The 23,785-nt window shown below is 44.0% G+C and overlaps 1 protein-coding gene across 1 annotated transcript; it reads left to right on the top strand.

Annotated features, from left to right (window-relative positions):
• The first annotated feature begins 22,312 nt into the window (after positions 1-22,312).
• Positions 22,313-23,785, top strand: LOC110696373. Its single transcript, XM_021873660.1, has one exon. The coding sequence runs from the start codon at positions 22,313-22,315 to the stop codon at positions 23,783-23,785; it is 1,473 nt and encodes a 490-aa protein (XP_021729352.1).

Consider the following 23,785-nt stretch of genomic DNA (forward strand, 5'->3'; position numbering starts at 1 on the left):
CCCGAAGCTCGACCTCTCCCTTCTCTAGCCTCTTACTTATCCTTAGTCCTTGAGCATTGGAACAAAGGTGTGAGCCACATCCGGTATCTAATACCCATGATGTTTTGCTAGCGAAGTTTAAGTCTGTAACAAAAATACCTGATGAAAAAGCAACATTGTCGTTCTTCTTATCTTCCTTGAATTTGAGGCAGTCCTTTTTCCAATGTCCCTTCTTCTTGCAGTAGAAACATTCGGAATCTGACTTAGAAGAAGTTGCCTTCTTGTCCTTGTTTCCCTTGGCAAACTTTCACTTAGGCGGGAATTTTTTCTTTTTCCCTTTAAAGCTCTTCTTTTTTCTCGCACGTTTGAACGGCTTACCCTTCCTCACCATGAGCATGTCATGCTTGCCCTCATCCTTGAGGGTTTGCTCGGCTTGCTTCAACATACCATGAAGCTCGTTGAGGGTTTTCTCCATACTATGCATGTTATAGTTCATCTTGAACTGATCATAGACTTTATGAAGGGAATGGAGAATGATTTCAATTGCCATTTCAGTTGAATACCCAGCATCGAGCCTTTCCATGTTTTCAAATAATCCAATCATTTTGAGAACATGTGGGCTGACTGGCTCTCCTTTCTTGAGCTTGCTCTCAAGGATTTGCCTGATGGGTTTCGAACCTTTCAGTTCGGGCCTGCTCTTGGAACATATTCTGAAGCTCAGAAATGATCTCAAAAGTTGTCTCCTTTTCAAAGAAAGTCTTTTGAAGGTCCGGAGACATTGTGGCCAACATGATGCATTTGACATCCCGATTGGCACTATTCCATCGGTTAAGGGCAGGCTGAGTGACCTCCTCATTGGGAGCGTCGGGCATTTCCTCATCAAGGACATATTCCTTTTGCTCCTACATTAGTACAATGCGGAGATTTCTTTGCCAATCAAGAAAGTTTGGCCCGCTCAACTTCTCCTTGTCGAGAATTGAGCGGAAAGAGAATTGGTTGTTGTTTGTGTTACTTGCAGACATGATTTCTACAATTGAAATAATTTGAAGTGAAAAACCATTCATACATCAATAATTTGAAATTTAAAGCGTTCATGCACTTATTCACACTTATTGAAAATTTTATCCACGCATTTTAAGAATGTCCCTTATGGGCGAGAATAAAATGATTCCGAGATCCCAAAGATCAAGAAATGGATAAGCATGCTTTGGCTTGTCTTAACCATTAAATATCTTAAGGTAAGCAATCCAATTGCTAATAGCTCCAAGCTACTCTCGGTTTGATAAAATGTCGCATCTAATGCATACTTGACATTTTATCTCTTTTGCACGACATCTAAGGACTCCTTAATGATATCGTTGAGCTTAACCAAGACAACTTGTATACCTAGTATACCTTACGTTCCTAGGGAAGTAGTGATGCCTCGCTTTGGCGTAATCCATCACGTACGCGCATTAGTTCGGTAAGTGTTGTTCTTGGAATGGCAAATTTTAGCTCGATATTATTAAGGGACCTAGGGTTTCTATGTTGGTTGATTTAAGTGAACTTAACTAATCATCGCAACTGTTTCGGGGTTTTCTGATGTCCTGCGGGAGAGTTACAATTCCGAGACTGGAACCGGACGCCTGTACCTGAAAAACAACGGAGACTCCTGGTGGTGGGAGCTCCGCCTCCAATGGTCAAGTTAGTACTTGATTAAGGAGTAATTAATGCGGAAATTAAAGTGATTGGGTCTCTCTAGGTGAGAGTGTTTAATGTGTGTAATTTGCGTTGTTCGCGTCCTCTCCCTTAATGAGGATTAAGGGAGGTATTTATAACCTCGGGAAACGTGCCAATCTAGGTTTAGGTTAACCTTGGGCTGATGGGGCTTCCCTCGGAAGTTGGGCCTAGGTGACCGGCTTCTCCATTAGGCATGGAGTATGCCACGTGTCATGACATAATAAGTCCAGGGTGGACGAATAAGCGTGTGCCACATGGCAAGCCCTGAGAGGTCCAACTGGGGGACACTTGGCAGGACCTGATTGGACCACATGGCACATTTCGATTGGTGGGAGCAAAATCCCCTAATCATTTGCCCCTCACAGGTGGCACGTGACTGGTCACGTGTTACCTATGACAGGTATCGCCCTGTAACAGGCGACGGCCTGCTACAGGTGTCACTCGGCGAGAGGCCGAGAGATTCTCCCGCCAAAATTTTGAATTCTGGAAGTGACCCTTCGCCTTCTCACTTCGCCTATATAAAGGAGTGTTGACTTCGGTCATTTTCACACTTGAAAACTTTGTGAGAGAACATTCGGACCCCTGAACTTGCTCTGACATTTTGGACCCTTTCTGCCTACCGCCTGCACTGACAAGCCGACTGCAAAGGATTTTCAGAACTTCATCAATCGTCACTCGTTCAGGTAACCGTCGGTTCTCTTACTCTTAATTTTCTCTTTACTTTATTCTTTTTTGAAACGACACCACGCAAGCACACGACACGACCTAGGTTAGTGATCAGCCGGTCACTGGGGACGGCTGAATCTAGGACTAGGAGTACCGCCTGCCCTTTTCTGGACCCATCTTTGCCCTTTATACAAAGTCCGACTGTATCTGTGTCTATGCAGAGCATAATGGCCAGAACAAAAAAGACTGCCAGGATCTCAAACTCAGACGGCTCCTCCCACAGGGTGCCGATTAGTGAAACATCTGACCAGGCGCCAGATGTGGAAGTGAAACAAAGCGGCTTGAAAGCCGGCAGTTCTGAGGGAGGAGTCAAAGTGACCCCTTCCCATTTTACAGTTGATAATTCTACATTCTCTCCTGCTCCTTTTAAAGAAGAGGAGGCGGGCCCCTCCGGGAGAGGGGAGAAGTCGTCCTCTTCGGACTCGTCAGAGGACGATTCCGAGTCTAGCTCTTCTGGCCATGCTTCTCTGGACACAGAAGAGAAAAACAGTCTCCTACAAGAGGCGAGGCTTTCTCACGCAGTTGAGAAGGGGGACGATTGGGCGGAGCCATCCGCCTCTCACCGAGAGCAAAATACCCCCTACTACTGCACGGTACCTCGGGGCCGGATCACGGCCATGCAAGAGAAAGTGGAGAGCTTTATCGCAAACCACACAATGGGCCCCGGCTTTTTAGTGTTCATGCCGGATCCAGAAGACACAGTCGTCTGGCCGGCTGGTACCAGTTATGATGGCGCCTGCTTTGGCTGCTACGAGGCGGCCATCAAGGCTGGGCTATGCTTCCCACTACATCCGGATGTTCAGCGGATCTTGGATGGGTATGAGTTGGGGTTATGGCAGTTAGCCCCGAACTCCTAGGTCAACGTACTCGGCTATGTGGCCGGGTGCGAACTGCATGGGGTGGAGCCGAACTTTGAGGCTTTCGCCCACATGAACTACCTCAGCCGGACCCCTAAGGCAGGCGGTACCGGCTGGTATCAATTGACGAGCCACAGGGGCTACCTCATGACGAGAGGTAAAGCAAACAAATGGAAGGACTGGCGGAGCACCTTCCTTATCATTGAGAGTTCAGACACTGAGCTGAACAAGCGCTTCAACAGGTGGAACAGGAATCCGCCCCTTCTTGCAGGCGGCCGCAGCATGCCGCCTGTTCCACCCAAGTCTAAGAAAGAGATCCTAGATAAAGGACTCTTCAAAGTAAAGTCGAAGGTGAACTCTACTTCAGGGGTACGAGAGCAAGTACCCCTGCACTGCGTCCCGAGCTTCAAATGGCTCTACGACGAGTACTTTTTGGCCGCCTGTGGCCTCAGCAGTCGGTGCTCAAGAGGTAGCCGGCCTGTCGAATACTCTGTTGTTCCATGCATTTCTTGTTATGACTTTTATTAACTTTGCTATTTGTTTTTACAGCGGACGCCATGAGCAAAATTACCGCCTCCAAGACTGCGGCGGCCATGTTGCAGGCCTCCATCATGCAAGAGTCTTCAACCGACTCCCCCAACAAAGGGGCACCCTTGGTGGGCTTCGAACCTTTCACCCTCTTTTTGGAGTTGTGTTTATGCATATAGTGACTCTTTTCTTCTTTTTTAGACGGGCGCTCCAAGAGCTTCTTCTTCCCAACAGCCGGACCCCAAGGCCCGGAGGACGACTGTTGCGAACTCTCCTGGTTCTGCGAGGAAACATGCGGCGGCTAAGAAAAAGCCGGCCACTTCTTCTAAAACTCCAGCTGGGCCACCTAGAAGTATGAAATTGTCCTTGTAAATTTTAGACTTGCTCCCTCCTTTACTAGGTCTAATCCGTTTGTTTATGCTTGATGCAGCCGGCCCTCAGGAGCCTGACTTGGTCGAAGTGGCCAAGTCTATGATCAAAGCCGTTCCTCCAGCTGAAAGGGAGGCGGTCAGGGGTGTCGGCACCCTTGACCTAGACGGGATTGCAGGGGTCCTTGCTGAGGTATACTTAGCATATTTTTGAGTATTTGAATTTCAGGACGCCTGTTTTCTTTTTTGTTTGGAAACTGACGCATGTTCCCCTTTTTACTTAGGCCCTGCTCCGAGTGAACGGCCTTCGCAAGCCGCTTGACCGGAAGAACAAAGAGGTAAAGGCTGCAAAAGCTATGGCCGCCTCTGACTGTGATAAGGCAATGTTTCAAATTGCCCAAAATGAAGTTCTGACAATTGATATTCTTTATTATCAGGCGCAGGCTACCGCCGCTATCCGGGCTCAGTTAGAGGCGTCCCAGAAGAGGAATAGCGAGCTGGAGGCGACCATCAACAACCTCAAGAGCGAGCTGAGACCTCTTCGCCAAAAGATGTCCTCATACTAAACCTTGGAGAAATCCTTGGCGAGCGTAAAGGAACGCCTGGTGACTCAGGAGAAGAGTCTTACTCAGGAGCTCTCGGAAAAGGCCGAGCAAGAAAAGAAAGAGCTGGTCCGGGAGATGATGGAAGACTCTGCTCAAATCCAGCGCATGACTTGGGGCCGCCTCTTCCCCAATGCCGACTTTGCCTCCTGAGAAAAAACGTACCGCCAGTGTTCTGATAGATATAATCAAGAGATCCTGGCGGCTGCTGAGGAAGAGGCACTGGAGGAGGAGCAGCCGGTGGTGGCGCTTGTGCCGCTTGGGGGTAATACATCAAAGAAGGATGCAGCTGAAGCCGAGTCCAGCAAAAAGAGTGCTGACCAGGCGGCAGCTGCTAATATTGAAGATCTGCCCCCTTCATAAGCTTTATGTCTTCTTTCCTCGGCCTGCGTGCCGTTTGTTTGTATTTACCCGGCCAGGGGGCCGGGGCTCTGAATATTTTGCCGGTCTTTAATGACCGGCTTATTTTTAATGAATATTTTTGTTTTGCTTCAAATTTGTATAAGTATTGAATATTCTGATATCCAATTGTACACTATACCGACTGTTTTACATGGCCGATAGTTGCAGACAGGTACGGATAGTTAGTCACGCCGCCTATGCCCCTGGACGACTGGTTGTCTATTTCCAGGCTAGACTATCAGTCGACCATTTATCCAATCGGTATTCGAACCATTTTAAAGACTGGATCCCCTTTAGGTAGGCGGTCCTGTCATTTGTAAAATTAACCAAGTAGGAAAGTGGTTTCCTACTTGTCATGCTTTTAGGCTAGAGACTTTAGGCCGGCTAGGCCGACTGTTCCCCGCCATATTTAATCTAGTGTGAACAGGTGCTGTAATAACACCTTTTTAGTTTCATACTAAATTTTTAAGGAGTGACCAAGTAAACATGATTGTTACCTAGTCGCCAAGTAACTGAGTAGTAGAGGTATCAAGCGGTGGGTACCGGTTGTTCCCCTTTATTCGCCAATGTTTGTTGGCTTTTAACTCATAGGTTGTTAACCTAGCAGGAGTAGTGGTTGAGAGCCCTTGTTTTCTAAAAACAGGCGGACGACTCATACCTTTTAGGCTCCATACTAAGTTTGAGAGAGTGACTATGAATTAACTTTGGTGTTACTCAGTCGCCGTCACTCCTTCTTGAGTAGTAAAGGCACCAGGCGGCGGAGGCTGGCTGAACCTTTTGATTCGCCAATGTTTGTTGGCTATTAACTCAAGAGGTACCCCCTGCATTTATCCCAAGTAATACAGGCGGTCATCTGACTCAGATGTCAACTGCTACCACTGGTTTGGTTAGTGATAGAGTTATCCTTGTCTCAAAAACGGCTACGTGGTTGCCCTTGGGGACAGTCGTATAGGTTTCGTGTAATTAGTTTATAGAGCAATGTTCCACCCAAAAGGGAGCTGCTCTCTGCGACGAATTTCATCTGGAGGGATGCCGCCGGACGCCTGCTATGATGTTGGGACAGGTCGTATTAGTTTAAAGATTGGATCAGTTGGCTTGGCGCCTGGACTGATCATTCGGCTTGTGGCCTTGGTTAGTTCTTGGTGAACGTAGGTGCTAAGTAAGAGGAGGGTAGCCGCCTGTTTAGGCACAGGGTCGGCCAGGCCCTGATCATTTTTAGCTAAGTATAAGGGGGGTGGCTGTGTGCTTTGGAACCAGTCGGCCCTCTTCTATGGAGAGTAGCCGACTATATATCCAGACGGCATGCCCCTATGGTGATAGAGTAAAATATTCAATGGAGAGTGGCCGACTGTAAAGGTACAGGCGGCATGCCCCTCTGAAGATAGAGTAAAATACTCAATGGAGAGTAGCCGACTGTAAAGGTACGGACGGCATGCCCCTCTGAAGATAGAGTAATATACTCAATGGAGAGTAGCCGACTGTAAAGGTACAGACGGCATGCCCCTCTGATGATAAAGTGAAATACTCAATGGAGAGTAGGCGACTGTAAATGTATAGGTGGCCTGCCCCTCTTAAGTAAGAATAAAAATTAAACATGGAGAGTAGCCGACTGTTTGTCAGTAGGCATGCCCCTCTTAAGTAAAAATGAAAACTGAGTATGGAGAGTAGCAAACTGTTTGTTAGTAGGCGTGCCCCTCTTAGTACAAAATTGAATATTAAGTATGCAAACTTTTATTAAGTAGCCCTTGACTATTTATATCATTCAAAAGAAATATTTCTTAAGATTATCTGCATTCCAAGTTCGAGGCAACGGTTGGTCGTCTGGTGTTTCCAGACGGTAGGTACCGTCCCTGACCTCTTCACAGATTCGGTAGGGTCCTTCCCAGTTGGGAGTTAGTTTGCCAAACTCATTAGCCCTTCCAACTGCTTCCATTTTTCTAAGTACAAAGTCCCCCACTTTGAGTGGACGTCTGTGTACTTTTTTGTTGTATGATCTAGTCATTCTCAGGCGGTAAATTTCATGGCGCAAGACAGCATTGCCCCTCCTTTCAGGAAGTGAGTCTAATGCCAGGCGCATGGCTTCCCAGTTTGCCTCTTCGTCATATAGCATTACTCGAAGAGTCGGCTCGTAGTGTTCTATTGGAAGAACAGCTTCCGCACCATAAGTTAGGAGGAATGGAGTTTCTCCAGTCGCCCCTTTTTCAGTCGTCCTAATGGCCCAGAGAACATGTGGTAATTCATCCGCCCATAGGCCGCCTGCTCGTTCAATCTTTTTCTTGAGACCGTCTGAGATGATTTTATTAAAGGCTTCTACCTGACCGTTTGCTTGTGGACGGCCGACAGATGCAAAGTAGTGTGCAATTCCTTGGTCACCTAACCAGCTTTTGAGAACAGGCGTCTCAAATTGGGGACCATTATCAAAAACCATAGACATGGGAACCCCGAACCGAGTGATGACATTTTTCCAAATGAATGAAATTACATCCTTCGTCTTGATTCCCTTTACAGCCTCCGCCTCTACCCATTTAGTGAAGTAGTCGACGGCAACAAGTATGTACCTCCTTCCGCCTGTAGCAGGCGTATATGGACCCATAATATCCATGCCCCACTTAGCAAACGGTAGTGGGCTATGAATAGTAGTGAGGTCAGTAGCCGGACGGTGAATTAGCTTGCCAAACCTTTGGCACTTGTCACATTTTTTTACCATCTCCATTGCATCTGCTTCTAAAGTAGGCCAAAAGTAGCCCTGCCGCCTTGCCCGTTGAGCAAGCGTCCTACCGCCTATATGGGAAGCACAGTAACCAGAGTGAAGATCGTCTAGTATCTCTCGTCCCTTTTCTGGAGTAACACACTTTAAGAAGGGTTGAAGGTACCCCCTTTTGTGAAGTTCTCCCTTTATTATTTCAAAACTGGTTGCTCGTTTTTTCAGTGCTTGTGCCTGTTGATGATCATCCGGCAGGGTACCGTTTGTCAGATATGCCCTGATTGGATCCATCCAGGTTGAGCTTCTGTCTAGGATTCCAATAGGGTCTTCCTCGATGCTTCTCTTCTCCATTACTTCCCAAAACACAGTTCCAGGAGTATCACAAGAGGCGGATGATGCTAATTTTGAAAGTGCATCCGCCTGGTTGTTTTCAGGCCTCAAGGGAGCCGACTACTTGTCGGACCGCCTGTAAATACTTGATCATGGCCGGATGGGTTGCTTCGTATTCGCCATTGTACTGACTCACTATCAATTGTGAATCGGAACAGGCGTCTATTTTTCTTGCCCCTACTGCCTTGCACATGCGGATTCCGGCTAGTAAAGCTTCATATTCTGCCTCATTGTTTGAGGCCTGAAAACTGAAGCGTAGAGCATACTCGTACTTGTCGCCCTCTGGCGACTGACATATGACGCCTGCTCCACAACCATTTGAAGTAGAGCTTCCATCCACATATACCTTCCAGACTTGGTCTGGAACTTGAGAGTCAGGAGGACGAGTCATCTCAATAATAAAGTCAGCAAAGGCTTGCCCCTTCACTGCTTTTCTAGGCTCGAAGGTAACTTCGAGGCTCTGTATTTCTATTGCCCATTTGATCATTCGGCCTGATGACTCCATGATGGTCAGTGGCCGCTTGATAGGTTGGTCTGTATACACGACGACTGCATGTGCCAAAAAGTAGGGCTTCAATTTTTTAACAGCCATGAAGAGTGCAAGACCAAATTTCTCCACTAAGGGATACCTCAACTCGGCATTTTTCAGTACGTGACTGACAAAGTAGACCGGGAGCTGACAGTCGTCTCTTTCAGCAAGGAGAACAGCGCTTAACGCATGATCAGAGACGGCCAGGTACATGAAGAGTACTTCTTTGGGCAAAGGGCTGACCAGCCTCGGCAAGGAATGTAAGTGAACTTTCAATTTCTGGAAGGCCGCCTCAGCATCCGGCCCCCATTCAAACCTTGCCTTTTTCTTAATTGCCTGGAAAAAGTATAGGCATTTGTCGCCTGATCGGCTTAGAAATCTTCCCAAGGCCGCCAGACAACCTGTTAACTTCTGAACCTCTCGGATGGTACGAGGCGAATGCATGTCGATGACCGCCTGCACCTTCTCAGGGTTCGCCTTTATTCCTCTCTGATTGATAAGGAATCCGAGAAATTTCTTAGACTCGACTCCAAAGAAACATTTCCTGGGATTGAGCATGACATGGTGCCGCCTGAGTGTGGCGAAAGTTTCTCGGAGGTCCGACATATGATATTTCTGAAGTTTAGACTTAACAATCATATCATCAATATATGCCTCGACATTTCTCCCAATATGATCAAAGAACACAGTGTTTATCATTCGCTGGAAAGTGGCCGGGGCATTCTTAAGACCAAACGGCATGACCGTGTAACAGTATAACCCCTGATCAGTGACGAAGGCCGTCTTCTCCTGATCTTTCTTCCATAAAGGAATTTGATGGAAACCAGAGTAGGCGTCCATAAAGCTCATCAAAGCATGGCCAGCTGTTGAGTCGACCAGGTTATCAATTTTAGGCAGAGGGTAACTGTCTTTGGGGCACGCCTTGTTTAAGTCTGTGTAGTCTACACACATTCGCCAGGTGCCAATCGGCTTTTTAACAAGCACCACATTTGCAACCCAGTCTGGGAAGTAACATTGCCGAATGAACCCTGCATCAAGTAATTTTTTAACTTCGGCGGCTGCCGCCTGACTTCTTTCTTCGCCATGGTTCCTCTTCTTCTGTCGTACCGGCTTCTTTTTCGAATCCACGGCCAGTTTATGTACCGCCAGATCAGGACTAATGCCTGGCATTTCATGGACTTCGAATGCAAAGATGTACTTGTATTCTTTCAATAGTTTGTGCAAGTCGTCACCCTGGTCCCTTAGAGCAGTTGTCCCAACCTTGATTGTTCTGTCAGGACGCGAGTCATCTAAGATCAGGTCCGTATGCTCACCAGCTGGCTGAGGCCGGAATTCATCCGACCGCTCCTCTGCCAATGATTGCTATTTTCTGTCTTTTCTTGCGGCCCCTGTCTGGGATGCCTTTCTCTTCTTGCCGCCTGCTTCTTGAACAGGCGCACTCTCCTTAACATTGTCAAGGTCTATTTTTTTACCTCTCGACCCAGTGGCCATAACAGTGGGCTTGACATCTGAGATATAGCACTCTCGGGCCATCCTCTGATCTCCCCTTAGGGACCCGACTGTTCCATTATCCCTCTCAAACTCGAGCAACATAAGAGATGGGATTATAACAGCCTTGGAATTATTCAGGGTTGGTCGTCCCAGAATCATGTTGTAGGCCGAGAGTTCTTCTACTACCAGGAACCGGACTACCATGTGTCGTCCTTCCCCTTTTTCGCCCAGGCGGATGGGTAAATCCATCGTCCCACTGGGTGGGATGCCGGATGTATGCAATCAGTCTGATATTTTAGCTTCGACAGACATTTACTACTGATGAGATCTGAGGAGCTTCCGGTATCTATGAGGATTCGGCCAACTCTCTGGTTGGCCACTTTACATTCAATAACGATAGGGTCGTCATGCGGCCCTCTTACCCCTCCTAGATCTTCTTCAGTGATGACAATCTCAGGAAATGAATATTTAGAGGGTCGTTCTTGGTGAACGGAATTTACATCTAACCGTCTGATATTGTCTTTGTTGCCCCTAATAGTGTGGCCGCCTCCTGAGAAGCCGCCTGCAATGGTGTAGACGACTGCATCATCTGTATCGGAGTTGTCGGCCTGTTGATTCTTTCTGGTCGACCGCTTTTTCGAGGAAGTGTTCCCCGTAGATTTCATGACATAAGTGTCAAGGTCACCTTGCTCAGCCAGGCGGTCCAGATACCGCATCAGACTGATGCATTCATTGGTGTGATGACCAACATCTTCATGATAATCACAGAATTTTTCTTGGTTCCGATTGTTTGCAGAACCCTTCATGGGGACCGGCTTCTCAATTGAGATCCGTCCCTTGATTTCCTTTAGGATAAATTGGCTATCCTTGTTAAACGCATACTTTGGGGAGTATGGTTTGAATTCTTTTTTCTTCTTCTGGGCCGGTTGTTTAGAGGAATCAGTTGCCCAGACCTCTTTTCACTTCTCGTCTTTATTTGACGACTGCTTCTGTCGTCCTTCTCTTTTGTCGGACCTTTTCCCGTCTGACTGTTTTACCGTACTACAAAGATCAGTCGCCTGGATATAGGCTTCCGCTTCAATCAAGGCCTCATGAAGAGTCGCCACCCTCTTTCGGACCAAATCAAATTTGAAGGTCGACCCGTCTTTGAGACCTCTGAAAATGTCAGTATAGGCTACTTCATCCGGTAACCCTTGAATCTGTATTCTCATCAGGTTAAACCGCCTGATGTAAGAACGAAGCCCCTCCTTCTCGCCCTGCTGAATTGTTCCTAAATCAAGGGTCGTCTTCTTCGCAGGGATGTTCATGGCGAAGTTGGAGGTGAATAAGTAAGCAAGCGTCTTGAAGTTATTTACACAACCAGTCGGCAGGTTGCCGAACCATTGTTGTGCGATTCCTTTGAGAGTCGCTGGGATACACTTGCACCAAGTGGGATCATCCAACCCTTGAAGGTACATCAGGTTGGTGAATGCCATCAGATGGTCTTCTGGGTTAGCAGTGCCGTCATAGGCGCCTACTAATACATTTTTCACTTTGGCCGGCTGAGCGGCTTCAGTAATTTCCTTGGAGAAGGCCGACGGCTGTTCACCAAGTCTAAGCAACCGTAGCTGCCAGTCTATAGGTTGGACATTTTTTGTTGCATGTCCACCAAACGGAGGTGGCTATAAAAAATACTGTTGTTGCGGTACAAACGGTAAGTTTGGTACCGCCTGGTCGCTATGAAAGCCGGACTGACGGGAGGTGCCGCCTGACTGACCCTCATGATACGACTGAGTATGCCTCATCGAGTTATTTCGCAGACTGTCTTGGAAGTTTGAAGTAGAGGCCGACTCTGACAATCGGTCACTCTTCTTCTGCTCTAGCAGTAGCCGAGCGTCTGTGTATGTTTTCCTTGACCCGTCCGCCTGAATATGACGAACAGGTTTCCTATTTCCTGGAGTAGGAAAATGGAATTTTGTGAAATCAAGGGCAGGTGGCTCCCACTTCCTAGATTTAGGATGAGGGGTCGCCTCTCGCCTTTGAACTGGCTTCCTCTTCCGTGAAGTGGAGGGTTTCTTAGCCGACTGCTCCTTGTCCAGAGCAGGCGGCTTCTTGTTGATCAACTCTTGAATTTCTCCCTTGAAGTCCCTCATGAAGGTCATGAGTTCGTCCCTTGTGATGGGAGCAGACCCATCAGTCGGCTGCTGCCGAACAGGCGGTGCGCCTGCTGGCTCGCTTCCAGTTTGAAAATGTTCCCGTTCCCTCCTTTCGGTATGACGGGTACGTCGGGCCCTTAGGGTCCCGTCTGAAGCTGTGTGAGCTTCAACTTCAAATTCATTCTCAGTATCGTGGTCCGACTGAACTTGAGGGTCGTCTAGGGGACGCCTCTCTTCAGGAGTCGGTACAGACGTGGATGCCATCTCAGAAGTACTCTCCCCACAGACGGTGCCAAAATGTTTCGGGGTTTTCTGATGTCCTGCGGGAGAGTTACAATTCCGAGACTGGAACCGGACGCCTGTACCTGCAAAACAACGGAGACTCCTGGTGGTGGGAGCTCCGCCTCCAACGGTCAAGTTAGTACTTGTTTGAGGAGTAATAAATGCGGAAATTAAAGTGATTGGGTCTCTCTAGGTGAGAGTGTTTAATGTGTGTAATCTGCGTAATCTCCCTTAATGACGATTAAGGGAGGTATTTATAACCTCGGGAAACGTGCCAATCTAGGTTTAGGTTAACCTTGGGCTGATTGGGCTTCCCTCGGAAGTTGGGCCTAGGTGACCGGCTTCTCCATTAGGCATGGAGTATGCCACGTGTCATGACATAATAAGCCCAGGGTGGACGAATAAGTGTGTGCCACGTGGAAAGCCCTGAGAGGTCCAACTGGGGGACACTTGGCAGGACCTGATTGGCCCACGTGGCGCATTCCGATTGGTGGGAGCAAAATCCCCTAATCAGCAACATCATAGAAATCCTAGACATGCATCTAGCAAACATATATATATATAACAATATATAAGGTCATAAAAATAGATGCATTTGGCAACTAGCATGACCCCTTGAAATCTTCAATTTCCATGAGTCTTCATCTTGGCTCGTCTTCCTCGAAATGTCGTCTTGAGACTTCTTGGCCAAAATGAAATAAAAGAAGCTAGCTAGAACGACTAAGATTAATCTAAATAGTACAAAAATACTTAACGGTTCGCAGACCGTATTTACATTTACAAAAATACATAACGGAACGCAGTTCGTATTTTCTATCCTAGTCGGGCCCCACTAGTTGCCATTTTCAAAGAACCTGTTTTGAAAGCAATCTTTCATTCACCCGTTCACTATTTGTGAACGGCCCATGCAATTTTACAAAAATACATAATTAAACACACAAAACTAGTAACTAACTTAGGTCGTTAATCCAATTAACGTGCCTAATTAAAACAAGTCAAAGTGGTTTAATCCATTATTTCTAAACGCAAAATGCTAACGCATTCAATTAAGCTCCCACTAAATTCTGCATCCGTACTTAATTAATCTGATTAATTAAATCGGCATAACCCGTAATTTGTCAAAATTTTGCAAAATCGAAAAACGAGGTTTTTAGCCTCATTAAAATAATTAATTAAAATTATTAATTCGGGAAAAAAACGCAAAATCATAGCTCAACGTTAAGCAAAAATCACCCAACAAATCCCTTGGTGGGAGCGCACCATGGCTGCTAGGCAGCCCATGGCATGGCGCCATAATGCGTGGTTGAGGCCTGTTGTGCCTAGCAAGCAGCGCCTTAAGCCCAGCTGCCCACTAGCATGCTTCGCATGCTTGCTAGCATGCTGGTGCCTGCGAGCATCTGGCCTGCTGGGCAGGCGCATCATGATGCTCGTGGTGCGCTGGCTGATGCTTGCTGCCCTGCTGCCCAGCAGCATGCTTCGCAAGCCAGCCCAGCCACCCCACGCACCCCAGCCATGCATCCCAGCCACACACACATAGCGCATAGCAGCATTCAAGGCTCACCCTTGTGCGCACCACAGGCAGCCACATGTGGGCTGCTAGGCAGCCCGGCTAGCCTTGGTGGCACTTGGGTGTGTTGCCTTGATTTGCGTGCTATGACTCGGGATTTTAATCCCGATTTACGTGTGACATGAAGTAATTCCAAATTATATTTTAGAATTAATTTTAGGGAAAATAAAATAAAACAAACATTAAGTCTAACTTAAACAAATTTTATTTTAATTGGTGCACAAGCCTAAATTTATCCAAAATTTTCAATTTTGAACAAAATTAGGTCAAACATTATGCTTAAAATAAAATGAGCTATGTCCAAAATTAATCTTGCCAATATGCAAATTAATAATGGATTTGACAAAAGGGAGTTGGAAAAATAAATTAACCATCCAATGATAAAAATTTTCCAACTTTCATACTTGTGTAAAATACCAAGATCACATCTTCTAATATGAAGATTAATCAAATTTTACTCACAAGTAATTGAACTTAATGGATTTTAATCAAGCAAAACATGAAAAAATCCAAACTTTGTTCAACATGGAATTTAGGGTTAGGGTTCCAATCATTTAAACACTTAAAGATTAGAACTTTAACAATACTTGGGAACTTAAGATACAAGATCACAACAAGTTTTCACACCTTATTGCAATTTATTTGCAAAAATGTGAAAAACAAGTTTATGTGATAAATTGCTATATCAACTTAAGCACTAATAAACACTCAATTATTATGCTCAAGGATATTTTAAAACCAATAGATTAGTGATGCAAATGTGCATTTAATCTAACCTTGTAATGCTTGCATTAATCAAGGCTTAAAAAGAATTAAAACTTTCGTTGAAAAACAAAAAAAACCCCAGAAAAATTGGGTTTCTGGTTCGAATTTGGCTTCTAGACAATCCTAAAAGAGTTAAAACAGTTCCAGAATGTCGATTCCACCCAAAAATCACTATTTTTGAACAAAAATCTGGGTTCGACAGCCAAATCGATAATAAAATCGAGTTTTAAAATTAATTAAAACGAGCATCTAATCTAATTAGATGAACATGAACCAGAAAAATAAATTCTTTAAAACACCTTAATTAAACAATAATTGCAAAAATTAAAAGGAGCGTGGCTCCGATACCGCTGTAGGGTTTCGTAGTTACCCGACACTACGCGGAAGGAAACCCACCAAGACCCGCCCCTTAATTAAAGCAATTAAACAAGCATAATAAACTTAATCAAACAAGATTAAGGACAAGAATTATACCTTTGACGCGTGCTTCGCTCCTAAAGAGCTCTTACTTCAAAATCCCGAAAAGACGAGATCTCCGACAGATCGTACCCTCGACCCGACCCGAGCGTCCTAAGTCTTGAAGGTTAGTCAAGACCCGGACAAAATAATTATGAGTTTTACGAATCAAAGGTTTACTCTTTTCTTAGAGTTGCCTTTTTAATTCCACTCAAGGTTGTATCAATTCCCAATACCAAGCTTGGTATTTATAGGGAAATGATCCCTTGATTTTTCATCCTCCACCAATGTGGGAGAATATATTTTTGCTAATTAATTTATTTCTAAAATAAATTATTAAGCAAAACTAATCACAATGCAACAAGTGTCAAATAGAGAGAGAAGGTTAGGTGAGGACCATAAATGGGTGGGGGGACCATTGCCTTGTTCCTCAAGGCCTTGCCCAAGCTTGGTCCCCACCCCTCACCAAAACCGTCACCTTATGGACAGCTGGGCTGGCAGCCTGCCTTGGCTGCCAAGGCTGCCAGCTGGCGCCTAGCACCAAGGCTGGGCAGCCATCCAGCTTGTTGTGCTAGCAAGCAGTGCTGGCGCGCACTGGCCTAGCACGCATCAGCCCTAGCACGCGGCGAGCTGCCGGGCGCTGGTGCTGCTAGCCTAGTGCTGCTGCCTAGCACTCCCTCGCACACACTCTCGCACATGGCCCCTCGCACAGGGCCTCTCGCACTGCCAACCAGCTAGGCCACCATGCGCACATCCAGCCAGCGCACTACGCACGCAAGGCCTAGCATGCTTGCTGCTAGCGAGCCACGCATGCTGGGCTTGGTGCTCCTTGCTAGCATGTTGTGCATGGTGCTGCCATGCGAAGGCACGCACGCAAGCACACAGCTAGGTGCCTCATTGCGAGGCTGCTGGGCGATGGTGCACACGCACACGCACACACGCATGTGCCTAGCACTGCGATGGTGATGTGCGTGATGCTAGGGAGTTGCGAGAGCGCCTATGCACACACACGCACACGAGGGTGTTGTGCTTGGTGTGATAGGGCTGCGATGGTGCGAGGCATGCATGCACAAGCCCATGCGCTAGTGCCTAGCACTGCGATGGCTGTGCATGGTGCGATGGGCTAGCGACAGCACCCATGAGCACCCAGGCACCCTCGCTAGCACGCTGCTAGCTGCGATGGGCTGCCTGGTGTTTGTGTAGCTTGCGATAGCTGCCCTGCGCACCCAGGCACCCATGCTAGCTTGCGATGGGCTGCTAGGGCGCACCTAGGCTGCGACGGTGCCTAGCACACCATGGTGCGCCTATCACACACATGGTGCACCTAGGCATGCTATGAGCTAGTCTAGCCTGGCTACGGCTACGCTCATACTTGTTGCTTGTGATTTTGCGACGCTCGATTTCGACGCCCTAGGCTCGATTTCCGACGTCTGTATTCGTAAAACTCTGTCGACTCATTAAATCCTTTCGGATTAATTCGACGTCTCGGATCGGAGATTCGATTGGGTTCGACCCGAAGGGTTTAGTTAAGATCATGCTGTAATATCAATTGTACCTCGATATTACTGATCAGAAGCGGCCTCCACCTAGGCATTCCGATCACTTGACCTTACTGAAGAATTAACTCTGTAATAATTCTGAACCCTCTATCGGAATAATACACTTGTTGGAAGGACACCATTCCTTTCAATGAAGACTATTGTCTGAATATGCCCCAGACGGCATATAACCGTTTGTGGGTCTTTTGTATGCAACTTGAAGACTAGTCTAAAGATGCACAGGCGGTATTTCACCGTCTGTAGGCCTATGGGATGCATTCATTGGAAGGTTCATTGTTTGGAGATACCTCAGACGGTCCATAACCGTCTGAGGGTCTATATTTAAAGATCATGGTTTGAAGTTTCCCCAGATGGTTCAAACCGCCTGTGGGTCTCATGTAAGACATGAAAGGGCTTAAGGTGCCTAGACGGTTTACGACCGTCTGCAGTTCTACTCAAATCAAAAATCAATCAAGAGCCAGACGGTACCTGGGATAATTGGTTGAAGAAGCACTCAACCGGTATCCGGATGTGTTCAAGCAAGGAAGCAGGGTGCACAATTAAGCAGCCGGTGTCAGAGCTCTCAAGAGAATTTTTTGCAAAATGAGTAAAGTGAAGAGGAAAGAGGAGGTGCGTCTCTATTTATAGGTAATCCCAGAAGGCGAATCGCCACCTTCTGCTTCAAATGTTCAAAATTTGAATCCAAGAGAGAGAGGCGGGAAGCAACTCAAACGTCGCCTCCCCAGTGCTTGACACCTGTCACAGGTGACACGTGGCTACACCACATCACACCTGTGAGGGGCAAATGTTTGGGGTAAAAATTACCCCTGCCGCGTGGCCTAATGAGGGCCTGACACGTGTCACCCTCTTTCTGGCCCAAGGGGATCCTATCAGGGGATGCCACGTGGCATTGAACCCCCAATGGGGGAGCAGATTCTCATCTGCTATAAATAGAGGAATCCTCCTCATTTATTGGGGATTCAAAGATACTTACACAAAACCCGAGCAATATTAATTGCGGAATCTATCTGAATCAGTGAGAAATACCAATTTACTTTCCGCCCGTTTACCCATCCGTAAATCATACTATCTTGATCGTCGGAGGCGGAATTCCACCCAACCGGAGTTTCGTGGTTTTGCAGGTACAGAAGTCAGGCGCGCATACTCCGTATTGTAACTCTCCCGAGGGACTAAAACACCCAAAACATATACTCTTCAAGAAGAGCAAAGGAAGCAATTATAGCTGCCACAGAACCAAGAATCGTTCCTTTCTTTCATGGGTCATCTACAATAACATATACAACAAATTATATAATCAACCATAACATATACAACAAATTATATAGCATTTGCATACAACTTGTTGACATAATCCCCCTCTCCCAAAAACAAGAAAACAATTGATATTTAATAAGCATAATTTGATCAAGACTTATTCATAGATGATAGGATAATAAGCATAATTTCTGATAGCAACAAATGATTGTATGGCATAAGGGTAACTAAGACAAATGCCAACAATTTGTATAAGACTACAGCTAGTACAGAAATTACATAAAGCACCTGAAATCAATCTATGACTTTGATTTTGAAACAAATTTATGACTTAACTAAATAACAATAGAATCACTACCAGAAAAAGGGAATTTAACTGTAAAATTTACCAACATGTACAAGTCATTCATATATGGAAATCAATTACCAAAGGGTTCAACTAAAAATAGCTTGCACAGACAAATAGTGATGCATAAATTTGGAATACCAAAATGCAAGTTATCCACTCTGTTATAAGATGTTATATTTTTCAACTTTATTTAACAAACTATGATCGAAAAATTTAATAATTTCCCTAAATACCCGGAATAACAAATCTATAAAATTTTGCTACATTACCATTTTCCCACTTTACAATAGATACTATCACCAATTAAATTAGTTAATCAAGGAGTTAAGCAAATCTTAAATATTTCGAAATGGATATATTAGACCATTAGTATACAAACTTCTACATTCATTCATGAAAATAATACTCAAACAACACTAAAAAGCTCAACAATCATCACCCATTATACAAGTGTGCCAATTTTTCTCTAAACTGAACACCAAATTAAACAAATATACTATAGAACATAGCAAATCAAATTATGCTAAATCAAACCACAACAAAACTTCCAACACCAGAAAATTATCAATATAATGAAGCAAGTAAAATTAGAGCATTAGAGATGTACCTTAAATGAATTTTGAGATGATAACCCTTGATCCGACATCATACTAGCTTACAATCTTAAAAAAAAATTCAACTAAATAAAATAAGTTTTATGTGAGGCAATTTATTAAACACTTTGTGGGCATGATAAAAACATGTAGAATTTATGAATGAAAATAAAATTTGCAGCAAGTAGAATGCATCTAATAATAGATTCCCAAATTATAATCATCTTTAGAAAATTTAATCACATCATAAAGTAATTTCAAATTGAATCAACAATTTTTTTGCAAAAATACCCTAAAATAATCGAATTTTAGAATTTTAAACCAAATTAAACCCTAGATTAATAATCAAGTCAAGAAAAGAGAGAATATTACCAATTTGCAGCAAGAGATTGAGTGAGGAAGATACCTGAGTTTGTAGCGTAGAAGGAGAATGGGAAAGATGGAAGGGGAGTGGAAAACACGGCTTCCCTTTTAATTTGGGGGAACACGTTTTCTTCTATAAAGGAAAATAGCTTTTCAGCCCAAATTTTCCTTTTCATATCCGGCTCAAACCAAGCAATGTAAAATAAGGAAAATAGTTTTCTTAGAAAAAGTTTTTCAGCCCAACCAAACAGGGCCTAAACGTCAGAGAAAAAGGGTTACATGCTCAACCAACTTTCTTTTGAAAATTAATGACTTAATTATTTAGTCATTATTTACCTGGCTTAGCCTGAATTTGCTTGTATGATACTGAAAAGTGTTAGATTTCAGAATTGCATATACTCCGTACTTCATTAACTTATGAATTGTTATACATTCAATGGTCGCTTTCTAGATCTATAGCATGTTACAAATTATTGCCATCTCCACTAGATTTCATGTGTCTATTGATGGAAATAATTCACTATACAACATTTTGGTTTGATGCAATATTAGTACAGTAATGTTAGTTGGAATAATTTGCTTGTGTTTTACTATTTTCTTTGATCAAGTTGTTAAATTTTTATCAATATAATGTTCAAGAAAGCGGGTTGTATGTGAGAGTTTGGTGTTAGAGTTGCTTTATGTGGAAAAGACTAAATTAGTGTTATTAATGACTCTGTAATATTATTACTTGAATATTAACTCCGCTGCTATAAATTGTTGTTCGGTTTCTACTGTATTCTATCTGATTGCTGCTGAAATTGTTGCTTTATCTTGTAATATTGTCGTGTTTAATTCCTGTTATCGTCGTGTTGTATTTCTGCCGCTGTTATTTTGCAATGCTTTGTGGCTGCAGTTCTGTTCGTCCCAAAATTATGAACCTGCAGCTATTTTAGCCCCTAGTCCCTTCATGAAAGTTATAGATCTCGAAAAGTTATCCAATTTAGGCTCAAGAATTTCTCAATTTGGATTTGTGTGCTAGGAGTTATGTGTTCCGGAAAATTCTGTGGTCTGTTGCCCTGGTTCTATCGCTGCGGGGCTGTTATTTTTCACTTGATGCCCATGCTGAATTGTTGTATTGAGTTGGGTAGGATTGCATTAACAATGGTTGTGGACATGTGATTCAAGCTATGATGGATACCTTGATTATACTACATAATTATCGGAAGATTGATAAAACGCTACTATGTTTTGTTATATCTCTTGAATGGATGTAACAATTATCATAAATATCTTTTTCATATTATGATAATTTTAATTAGATACATGTATATTTTAGATTCCAATTTCTTAGGAGGAAATTCGTATTTTTTGAATTGAATACTCGGCATTTAAGTCTCTAAAAATTGTTTTTGCTATTTTGAGAATAGTTAGATAGCTCAGTTGTGTGCTCTTTGATACCTTTAAACTTTTAAGTTCACTTTTACTTTTCTAATCTATTTTTGGTGAATACTAATGGGTGTTGTGTGTCTATATTCTTCCCTTGATCTTTGATGAATATAAAAATTGGTATATGAATCTTGATATTTATATGGTTTGCTTGCCATACTAGCCAAAAGTTATAATTCTTTATATTTGTTAAGAATTTCGAATATATTTCTTAATTTCTTTAACTTTGTAATATAATTTGTATTACAGGGGTGTAAAGCACATGGAAGAAAGAGATATGTTGAAGACATGGGAGATTAGTTGATCTATTGGAATTTTAGATTGTCGATTTATAGTCAATTGACTTGGTTCATTCTTTGGATGTTACTATCCCTCCATCGTGTACTAAATTAGATACAAACCATTAGTGGTATAATTGATGTACTGGATCGTGAATCTACTTAGGATATTTTTATGGATAGATACATGTGTAGTAAAATTTCATTGGAATCAATCTCTGCTGGTGTTGATTCCAAAGGTTAAGGTCCCTGAAACTGCTAGCCATTTCAGACCTATTAGCTTGTGCAACACGGTGTATAAGTGCATTTCTAAGTGCTTGGCGAACAGGCTAAAGTCGGTTTTTCCAGGTCTTATCACGGAAAATCAGCATGCTTTCATCCCTGGTAGGTATATGGAGGATAATATTCTTTTAAGTCATGAACTGATGCATCTAATAAACTCGAAGAAAAGGTCTAATTTTACAGCGGTAAAGATCGATATGTCCAAGGCTTATGACAGAGTGGATTGGCTCTTTATCTTGAAAATCCTACAAAGTCAGGGATTCTCAAACCACTGGATAAGGATGATCTCACAGTGTATTTCGACGGTTAGTTTCAAGGCAATCATCAACAGGAAAACAAGTGATCATTTTGTTCCTAAGTGTGGGTTGAGACAAGGGATCCTCTATCCCCGTACCTTTTCATTCAGTGTATGGATATTTTGTCACGAATGTTGAACCTGGCTGAGGATATTAAGAAAATTCAAGGTCTAAAGGTATCCCGAAGGTCTCCATCTATTTCTCATCTGTTCTTTGCAGATGATGCCATGCTCTTCTTCAAGGCAAACAAGGAGTCATGTATGTGTATTTCAGATATTCTCCATGGGTTTGGTAAAGCCTCTGGCCAGTAGCTTAACCTCCAAAAGTTTGTCATCAAGTTCTCGCCGGAGGTTGATATTGATATGAAAGTGAGTATGAAACAAATATTTTCGATGCCGGAATCAGCTAACATGGGCATTCATTTGGGAGCTCCAATTGACATCCAAGGGAAAAACAGTAGCTACTTCCAATTCTTGGTGGATAATGTTTCGAAAAGAATTATGGCATGGGTATCTTTAAGGCTCTCTCAACCTGCAAAACTGATTCTCATCAACACGGTGTTGGTAAGTATGTCGGCACATGTTATGAAATGTCTGAAACTCCCTCAGAGTATTGCAAGCAAGATTGATGCTTTGATTACTCGTTTTTGGTGGGCGGGAAAGGGGGCGAAAGGGATACACTGGGTGAGTAGAAGTGTCATCCAACTTCCTAAGAGTATGGGAGGTTTGGGAATTAAAGGTAGTTCATTAATCAATGATGCTCTCCTCTTCAAGCAAGCAACAAGAATGCACCTTAATCCACAGCTCCTACTTTCAAAAGTTCACAAGAGTTTCCAGCCATGTGGCATCGGTAGTATCACTGGCCAGCTTATTAGAAGAAGGAATTATTCAATGGGAAGAGTAAGTCTTCAAAAGTCCATCCAAGCGTTTAAGAAAGGTTTTGCTTGGAAGGTGGGAAATGGCAATAATATCAAGGCCATTAGTATGCCATGGGTCGATGGTAACATACCAACTGTTAAATCAAGTCAAACTCTTAGAGTAGCAGCAAACTGGAAAGCGAAGGATTTCATTAACAGGGATGATCATACCTGGAATGCTGGTAAAATAAGGGAGTGTTTCGACTGGGAAAGTGCAAAAACAATACTGTTAATGGAGCTCCCTAAGTCTTCGGCGGAGGATGACTTCCTTTATTGGAAATATCATCCGTCGGGAAGGTATACAGTTAAAACTGGGTACTATTATCTATCAAAAGAAGGGGAGGTAGAGAGATCAGAATTCTTAGTAAGGGATCAAGAGTTTGTAAAGCTAGTGTGGAGACTGGTCATTCAACCAAAATGGAAGGTTTTTCTTTGGAAGCTCTTTCATGACGGTATAGCAGTTAAACTTAACCTGGTAAGAAGGGGAATACGAGTAGAAGTTGTCTGTGACCATTGTGGGGTAGAATTGGAAGACAGCCAACACCTCTTCAGATTCTGTATTATGGCAAAAGAAGCTTGGGAGAACAGCTCCCTAACTATTTGCCCTGATTCTTTTGGATTCAACTCTTTGAAAAGATGGATCCAACACTATATGCTGTTGTTTAATAGCGAGGATGGTAAGAACAGTAACCGATGTGCTTTGTTTGTGGCCACGTTATGGGGGTTATGGAAAACAAGGAATGCAAGATACTTCAAAGGTACACTGGGGTCGATAAGTTTAGTAAAGGAATTTATAAATCTGGCCATGGAAGATCATGAAGCATTTTTACACAAGACAGGATCTACAAATGAGTGGAGGGCTACTGAGAGAGATGATCCGATCATCCCTCCGGGTTTTAACTATGTGCATCTGGGAAAGGAATACAACGGCTTTGATAATTTCATTGTGGAAGTCGATGGATCCTGA

The sequence above is a fragment of the Chenopodium quinoa genome, unplaced genomic scaffold (genome assembly GCF_001683475.1).
Source record: "Chenopodium quinoa cultivar QQ74 unplaced genomic scaffold, ASM168347v1, whole genome shotgun sequence".
Taxonomy (NCBI): Eukaryota; Viridiplantae; Streptophyta; class Magnoliopsida; order Caryophyllales; family Amaranthaceae; genus Chenopodium; species Chenopodium quinoa.

Excerpts from the sequence above, each read along its gene's own strand:
- LOC110696373 (XM_021873660.1), top strand. The coding sequence starts at position 22,313 with ATGGGCATTCATTTGGGAGCTCCAATTGACATCCAAGGGAAAAACAGT.